Source organism: Lactuca saligna, chromosome 1 (assembly GCF_052625555.1).
Source record: "Lactuca saligna cultivar CGN05327 chromosome 1, ASM5262555v1, whole genome shotgun sequence".
In the NCBI taxonomy this organism is placed as follows: Eukaryota; Viridiplantae; Streptophyta; class Magnoliopsida; order Asterales; family Asteraceae; genus Lactuca; species Lactuca saligna.
The window spans coordinates 4536069-4545730 of record NC_136417.1 but is presented as its reverse complement, the minus strand read 5'-3'; the positions used below and the strand labels follow the sequence as shown (position 1 = coordinate 4545730).

Genomic DNA, 9662 nt, shown 5'->3' with positions numbered 1-9662 from the left:
TTAAGAATATTAAATTTACATTAGCTACCAAAGTTTACAAACCAGAATATAAAGACATGAATAGTACCAAAACACACATACGAAAAAGAAACCATATTATAACCTGGACATACATATACATGTGATGATGTGAAATGACTGATGATCACAAGACCAACAAACGTACTGTAATTTATTAGTGGCCATATATAATATATTGGTCTTACCATGCATCACCACGGCATGTCACCATCGTTGTTTTTTGGTGGTTTTGATGCTTTAATGGTTTTTTCCTCCACCCCCGCTGCTAATTAGACGAGTAGTAAGGAGGCTCATATTGGTTGTACCATTGTCCATTAGCTCAACATAATGTGCTTCAGCGGTTGTGCCACCACTTGTGTTCATAATTTCATCTATAGTAACCATACTGAAATTACTCTCATCACCACCAATATCCCTTGTCGACACTAAAGGCTTCTCAATCTGATGGTAATTAACACAGAATTAATGTATTACTATAACAACAAAACTTAATTAAGACGCCAGAGATTAAAACGTAATTTAATAGACAAAAAATCAATTCATGTCTCTAGATGACCACCTTATTTTCACGACAAATTAAATTAGTTCGTCATAAGATGTCAACAACATATCCTGAGTATAATGAGCTCACTCGATAGAAAAGTACTAAAAGAAAATAAAAACAGATGCAAAAATGATAAATTAAACATCATAATGGATGAATATTCTTGAACATCCCAAATTAGAGGTAAAGGATCGACTTTTTTTATAAAGTCAGCGGGTTTATATATATTACTTTATACGCCTAACTAGTTTGGTAATTGATTTTAAGTTCAATTCATATACGGATTTAGGTGTAACACGATCTAATTTTTTTAGAGAACGAGACTCAACTTAAGTACTTCTATACTGAAAACAACACCACTGGAATCTTCAGTTAACTAAATGAAGGGAACAATATATATCCGCAAGAGAAGCGCTTGAGAGCGTAATTATAGCAGATAAACTTATTTGGAAGTTACTTACAGATGACGTCAGAGCTTCAACGAGTGGATCGGTGGTAGATGGATCATCTACAGAGGGTAGGGATTCATAAGTGGTTTGTGCTGTCGGATTAACTGGTGGTTGTGGTGGTGGAGGGTTATCCAGAATCTCTCCTTCAACGGGAGCAGGGTCTTTTCCTCCTCCACTCTCTAACCCTAAACACTTAAGAAAACCCCTCAAAGATTCTTGTATGAAACCGACTCTCCCCTCTTCCATTTTTTTTGATTAAAAAGCAAAAGCTCAAAGTTAGTGCCTATGTCTTCTTTCAGTTGAACAAGAGCATTTATTACAGGAGTTATTGCTATGTATTTAAAGGCATTGAAGGTGTCAAATAATTGTTTAATATTTGGCTTGATAGATTTATGGTGACATGATTACAAATGAGAAAGCACAACATCTTCTACATGAGGTACAAGACTATATATATTCTTTTTAAATCTTAATTCCAACGTGTGTACTACATCTTTTTTTAATAAAAAAATGATTGAACTAAAAATAACGTTCATACTTAGCTTTTATAGCTGAACAATATTTGTCTCCTTTCGGTCTTGAATTGCTCTATCATAATATGTTTTTTTCGTTCTTTAGCAAACTGGTCTAGGATACTCTCTTTTCTTTAGCCTTTGGCAAACTAGTATCGAATGGTCATTTTTCTGTCTTGTCGTTTTTAGAGTCGGTTTATTGCTAGACTAATTTGGTTTGATGGTCTGTGCAATCGTCGGACCTCACAAAATTATTTAGCTCCAAAATATGTTAAATTTCGATCTTTATTCTGCCTGGTCTTCTTTTGGCGGTTTTCTTTCATAACATTAACATAAAAACTTTAGTATGCCATTAATATTTAAAATTTAGATATTGTTTCATAACGTAACATATGTTGCTAAACATAAAGATATCATTGAAACAAAGTTTCCAGAAAGAAATTCTAGCAATGATAGTTGACATTGTAAAATACTAATTTGCCAAGGGTGGCATATATATGCTTGCGTAATTTTCATTTCCTTCTTCAGTGCCAATGAGTTCTTCACATGTTTCTAGAACATTAGTGTTAGTGTATATGATGACATGTCTATAACTTTATTTTAATCCCGTCTTTCAAAATCTCATGTTTTGTTAGATAAAGGAGTAGAGTTTACAACGGAGATTTAGATACCCTTTAGATCGTGTAAATACTTTCGAACTGATATTTTTACCTTATGTTCGGGTTACATGAAATTCAACTTAGGATAATCCCAAGGGGACACTTATGAATTTAGGCACAGAAAACGTAAGGCAATTCGCTAAAGGATTCTAAGTTTGTATGAAGAAAAACGAGAGCTAAGAGGTGATATTTTCTCCTTAAAAGGAGAGTTGTTTAAACAGAAAATGATACGTAGAGTTTCGTTTTAGAGTTGACCATGGGTTCCTTTGGAAACAAGCTAGTGGGGCCCCAACCAGGGGCTCTACCCCTTGGACTCCGCTAGGGACGCTGCCCCTAGACCCCGTCAAATGGGCACTACCCCTTTGGAAACCCCAAACCTGGGGGCGTTGCCCCTGGACCTCCGATTTGTCATCGAACAGTCTCCTTGTTCGATCTTATACATGGGTGCACTCCTTAGATACCCAAACATATATTAAAGTACAAATTACGAACCCCCTTAGCTCACATGTGTGTTCCAATTAAACAAAATGTCATGCTCACACTAAAATCACCAACAATTCTCCCGAATTTTAGTGTAACCATGAACAAACATAACATTATCAAAACAAACCAAACTAGTATATAAATGAAAATGTCGCAACGATTGCATTTTCATTTAGTAAATATTCGAGAATCAGGGTATTCTAAGAATTGAACCCATCAACCCATTTGAATTCCTCAAAGTAAAATACATACTAGCTTATTGAATTTTCTAGCAAAATACAACTTGACATTGTTATTAATTTGTGTGTCCTAATCCTTTCATGATCGTATAAAGGCCAAGTCCACAACCTCTGGTAATACAGCAACACTTCACAATCACATAGACAATTCATTTCCATATATCTGCACATACATTTAATCAAATGAATTATTAAGAAGTTAAAATTCAAGCTGGTCAAGTGCAGAACCAAACACATTACCTTGGATGTGTACTTAATATGTTGCAATCTATAAGTGTGAGCTTTCCACATTGAACTCAGCTCCTGATGTCATATTAGAAGGGAATTGGGTGTCTCACCTTTAAAAAATTCAAATGGACTTTAATCTCATCCCAATCGCAGACTTGCGCACTAAGTCTCTTGACAAACCCTTAGTCAAATGAACTGCCAAATTATGTTGCGATTTCACAAAATCAACCGAAGTTACACCATTAATGATTTTTTCTCTAACCATGGTGTGTCACACACCTAAGTGTCGACACTTGCCATTACACACTTGAGTATAAGCCCTGCCCAACGTGACATCTTTATCACAACGGATGGAAATAGTTTCTATCGGTTTAGATGAAAAAAGGAATCTCATAAACTAAGTTCCTTAACCATCTTCTTTACTAACATAATATAACGCAACAAACTCATATTCCCGTGTAAAGTTTGTAATGCAAGTTTGCTTCTTGGAAGCCTAGGATATGACACATCCCCCAAACAAGAATACCCAACCAGTCGTTGAGGAATGATCATCCACGTTGGTTATCCAACTTGCATCTGAATGTGCTTCCTAAACCGAAGGATGTACCAAGTAAGTAAGTAACTCAAGCCATAATCCATAGTTCCATTGAGATACTTAAACACTCTATTCACTGTTTGCCAATGTTGAGCATTAGGATTTTCATGTACCTGCTCAATTTCCCTACAATAAAATCAATATATGTCCTGATACTTGCCATTGCATACATCAAACTACCAATGGCTTTAGAGTATCGCGATTGTGAAATAGGAGTTCCTGTGTTGTCCATCAATTTACACTTAGATCCATAGGAGCGCTCATAGGAGAACAATCGGTAAAATTAAACCGCTTGAGAATTTTCTCAATATAATAACTTTGAGTCATTACCAAGCCTTTATTCATCCTTTTAGTTCTTATTCCAAGAATATATCAGTCTCTCCCAAATCTTTCATGGAAAACTTAAAATATAACAATTTCTTTGCCTCATCTACTTGATTTTGGTTGACACCGAAAATCAACATGTCATCTACATATAAGCAAATGATCACTCATGCACTAGTAACATCATTAAATCTACTATAAAAACAATTGTAACATTAGTTAATCTTGAAACCTGAGGACAAAATAATCTCATCAAACTTTTGATACCATTTTTTAGGCATTTTTTTCAGCCAATACAAAGATTTGACAACTTTACAAACCATATACTCTTTACCGGGCATTATAAAACCTTCTGGTTGTTTCATGTAAACTTCATCATCAAGTTCACCATTCGAAAAGGCTGTTTTCACAACCATTTGATGAATAAACAGATTGTGGATACTTCCCAAGGTAATCGACAATCTAATAGTATAAATACGAGCAACCGAGCATACGTATCAAAATAGTCAACACTTGGTTTTTGTCTAAAACCTTGAATGACTATCCAGGCTTTCAACTTGTCAATAGTTCCATTAACATTCATTTTCTTTTTGAAAAGAGTAAATTACTAAAATCGTCCCTGTGGTTTGGTCAAAATTGCATGTTTGGTCCCTAACTTTGTTTTTGCACTCAGATCGTCTCTATGGTTTGATTTTGTTGCGTGTTTTGTCCCTATGTTTTGGTAAAAGTTGCATGTTTGGTCCCTAACTTTATGTATCTAAGGGACGAAAAATGCAACAAAATCAAACCACAGGGACGAAAAACGCAACAAAATCAAACCACGGGGATGATCCGAGTGCAAAAAACGTTAGGGACCAAACATGCAATTTTGAGCAAACCACAGGGACGATTTCAGTAATTTACTCTTTTGAAAATTTGTAACAACTCAAAAATCATAGAAATTTAAATTTTTGAAAAACAACTCATGTCATCCATAAAGTGTTTACAAAACCATTGTTTCAAAAATATTATTCAAAATCAAAGTTTCCTAAGATCCAATGTCATAAAACAAGAAGATGTGCATGATCATGACTTCACTTTCCCACGATCCTCTGAAGTACCTAAAAAATGAACTAAAAATTTAAGCCAAAGCTTAATGAGTTCCCCCGAAGTACAACTACACAACATAACAAATAAAAGCATACAAACATGAGCCTTCAACCTGACTGGTCCGCCTCGCAAGGCCTACAACCTATATGGACCACTTTACAAGCCTTCGGCCTAACTGGACACCTCCTCGTAGGGCCTACAGCCTATATGGACCACTCCAGGTGTATCGCCCTTCAGCACAAAGCGGGACCGCCCCGGGTGTATTGCCCTTCTGCAGAAAGCGGCATTGGCGCCTTTGACCCATGGGTACAGGAAGGAAAACTCATCTCTCAGTATGACGAGTAGCAGAAAAGTACACAACACCGAGTACAACTCCAACACCAACTCTACCAATCACCTAAACGAAACCAGGACTTTAAGCTTAGTTAAAAACCCCAAAATACCTAAAATGCCCAAACTACTCTTAGGTCAACCTTGGAAACAAGGTTATAATCACAGACCAGTCGAGTCAACCGTGCTGAGGTTGCTAGGCGTTCCAAGTTGAACACGGGGCGTACTCCCCTTGACCAAGAAGTCGAGGGTTTGACCATGTACACGTAGCGTAGCATTTGGTACGCCCAACATATGCACATGGTCACCTCAACTTCTTATTAAGTGCTTAATACATCAAATCCTTATGTCCAAATCCAGATCTAAGCCCAAAATAACATTATAAGACATAAAGTTTCCAATTTTATGACTTTGCATGGCTAGAAGTGCTTAACACCAACAAACCCTAACTTTGTAATCTATTAGGACATCCTAGCACATGCATGGGGAAGAACTAAGAGCTAAGATCATATTTTTATGCTTAAAGACATCTCAAAACATCTTAATGGATGAATTATATGGGCTAGAGCATGCCAAACTCACAAATTTCAAGACTTGGAACAAAAATGATTCATGAATCAAGAACTAACAAGATGTAAAGAAATACAAGCCAGGTTTAGAACTTTATACCTCTTAGAGGTTGTTAGGTAGTTAAGGATTCTAGATCCAAAGCTTCTTCAAGCTTCCAATTTGACTTAACTTCCTCTTTTCTCTTTCAAGGTCACCAAAATGCACACCAAAGGTCAAGAATGCTTAAAAAAGGGATAAAGGTTTCCTAAGGTCGAATGGGGATGATGAGAGAAGAGATTTTGGATTCTATAAAGATGTTTAAATAGGGCCTGAACCCTAAAAATTAGGGTTTGGGATCTTACCACGTACTCCTAGCTTACACTATGTATGCCCAACGCACGTACCCACACCCCATTATTTAAAAAATGCCAATATGGGCCATTTTGCAACATTTCTCATACACAAGGGGTAAAATGCAACAATCTTCATACTCAGGGTTAAAATATGGAATTACCTCATGTAACGCCTGTGTTCATGGGCTTGTCATTAATATCGATGTAAATGTCTAGGTTAACCTTTGTAACCCGCCTTGAAATAATAAAGATGTATTATTTGAGTATTATGTGTTTTGTGCTTAGTTGTGTGACTTAAATGAATTTAGGATAAAATAAGCATCGAAATGAAATGTTAGATAATCCCGATGTATATGAAGGATGTGGTAGTGTTCGTGACGAGGTTTCCGAATATATAAAGAATGCCGAAATCCGAGTTATAACGAAGAAGTTATGACTTGTCGAAGTTTCGTGACAGAACCGACACGATGCTGAATGATGTAAATAGTGAATTTACGATAGATCGATATTTAGCCTTAGTAATCTAAACGAAAGTCATAGATTTTGTTAAACCGAGAGCGTGCATGAAAAGAATGCCCAAATCTGACTTCGTATCAGGAAGTTATGATTTTCCGAAGTTTAGACTTAGCAGTAGACAACCCGAAGTTCGAATTTGAGATCGAGTGAGTTTTCACCAAAACAATATAAATGAGAATTGAAGATCTCATCGACAGTAGTCCAGCGGAAGAAAGACAGACAAAAACGGACGTCAGATGAAGAAGTTAGGAATTTATAACAGAGATTTCCTGTCACAGCCTACTAAAAATAAATAATAAAAAATAAAGTCAAAATTAGCCGACGAAGTATAAACCAAAGTTGTAAATCTTAGTCCCACCTACGCAGGGATATAAAGAACGTCAAAAACGGAGTTCATGTGTGAAAGATATGAATTTCTAAAGTTTTTAAATAATTAATATTTATTTAATCTTTAATTCGGATAATATCCGAAGGAGTCATTGATCTGATCCGAAGGGTACGCCCCGCATAACCTTTAAGTACGCCCAACATACCTCGGTCTTATGCGGTCCGAGAGAGAGCCACGATCAACCACCGAAACCTCGCCATGTGGCCTTCATATCTGAACTACGCCCAACATAGTGCTTCGTACGCCCAATGTACGTACGAGGCTTCGCCTCTATAAAAGGGCATGCGAGGGCAACCAAACTTTTTGCCAAAATCTCTTCTCTCTCTCTCCCGTGTTTTCTCGATTTACATGCAAATTATACCCCGAAGCCCCGGTATCATTCCCAAGCCCCGAAGCAAGTCCCGAAGCCCCGAAAATCCCGAGAAGTGCAATTCCCGAGCCGAAGCTCTGCCCGCGAGAAGCCCGGTTTTTGTGAAGATCTTCCAGATCTACCGAAGAATACTACTTCTACAAGTCGTAGTGATGTCCGATCATCTTCTGATCAAGTGAGTGTGTAGTTACTTTCTTCTAACGCATAATTATGAAGTATTTTATACGAAATACATGTTATGTGTATATTTTGTTGCTATTTGTGTGAATGTATATTCACTTTATTCTATCTCATAGATATGATTCATCCTCTATGAAATACGTGTTATGTGTATGTGTCTCATATGTTGTTTGGAATATGTATTGAATGAGAATGTTATACAAGTTTTATACTAAGTATAAAAATATATATTTTTATCTACTAATATGTTGTGTTGAACATGGGTAGATAGTTGATGTGTGATAAACAGGTGAGAGGCCTCGATGTTGTTGTTGTTGACCTAGTCATCTAGCGGAGTATGGATGACGACCACAGACTCTTTCTAGACAGTCTAGTGGAACGCTAGCAGGTGCATAACCTGTAGGTGTTGTGAACGATGTGTTCACCGGTGTACTCTATCCCCCTCATGGTTGCCTTTAGTACATCTATTGTTGAGGAAACCCTTTGCAGTAGTGTCCGTCCCGATGAAAATCCTAGATTAGGTCCCTTGTAATAGATGTTGTTTTATGGAAGTAAAGTGAGGATAACGGGAATAGGTAGTCGGGTTATTGTTGGTTGATGAAACTAAATATAAATATTTATTGTGGGTTGAAAACCCTATATGCTCACCAGGCTCCCAAGTCTGACCCACTCAGTTTTGTTGTATTACAGGTAGTGGCGCGAGAGCATAAGTTGGATGACTTATCTAGATATTTTGATATTAGACTACTTGTTATATGTAACTTTTGTATGGTCTATCTTTTGTTGTTTATGCTTTTGGTCTGTTTATCACAACATGACATTCCGAATATTGTTATATAATGAAAATGCATCTCTTGATGAAATGCTTTGTTAAACTTTATTTTATCATATTTTGTTTTGGGAACAAATTCCGAAACTCTTTTAAATCAAAAGGAAAAGCATAAATGAAACCGGTCTTTTCTGGCTGCGATTTTGGGGACATCACACCTCAACATCAGGATGTTACAATTCTCCCCCACTTGAACTAGAATTCAGCTACTTTGAACAAGTCAGGGAGATTATCCTACATCTTAGACTTGGGTTTCCACGTCTGCTCGAAACCTTTTTCGGTGCTGCCACTATACCTTGACCAAAGACACCACCTTGTTTCGCAAGGCCTTCAACTTCCGATCCAAGATTGCCAATAGTCTCTCAACATAATTCAGGCGATCATCAAAGTGAATATCCTCCAAAGAACAACCACTAAATCATTAGCCATACACTTCCAAATCTACGAAACATGGAAGGCGTTGTTGATCTGGATAAGCTCCTCAAGAAATCTAGTATATACGCTACTTTTCCAACTCTGGCTATCACTCGAAATGTCCCAATATATTAAGGCCATAACTTTCCCCTCTTCTTGAAGTGTATTACACCTTTCCATGGTGATACCTTCAGTAATACCATATCCCCAACATGGAACTCCAACTCAGAACAAAACTTATCGACATAATTCTTCTACCAACATCGAGCTGTCTGAAGTGTCTGCATAATCTACTAAATAAGATATGACATCTGAAGAACTACATCAATCCTTCCCATAACTCTATGACCGACCTCTCCCCAACAAACTAGGTTACGTCACTTACTCCCATAGAGAATCTCGAAAGACGACACATCGATACTTGAGTGATAGATGTTGTTGTATGAAAACTCAACTAAGGGAAGGTAGGAATCCTAACTCCCACCAAAATCTACGACACAAGATCTCAACATGTCCTCAAATGTCTAAATGGTCCACTCATTCTGCAACATCGTACCCAGTTCCTCATGAAACTTCTGCTAAAAATGAGA

The 9662-nt window shown here is 37.1% G+C and overlaps 1 protein-coding gene across 1 annotated transcript; it reads right to left on the bottom strand.

Moving 5' to 3' along the window:
* LOC145033987 (uncharacterized) lies at positions 1-1360 on the bottom strand. The gene is made up of 2 exons (XM_078982459.1): positions 1027-1360; positions 1-462 (listed from the first exon to the last, which is right to left on the bottom strand). The coding sequence occupies exons 1-2, from the start codon at positions 1258-1260 to the stop codon at positions 259-261; spliced, it is 438 nt and encodes a 145-aa protein (XP_078838585.1). The 5' UTR covers positions 1261-1360; the 3' UTR covers positions 1-258.
* Positions 1361-9662: the final 8302 nt, after the last annotated feature.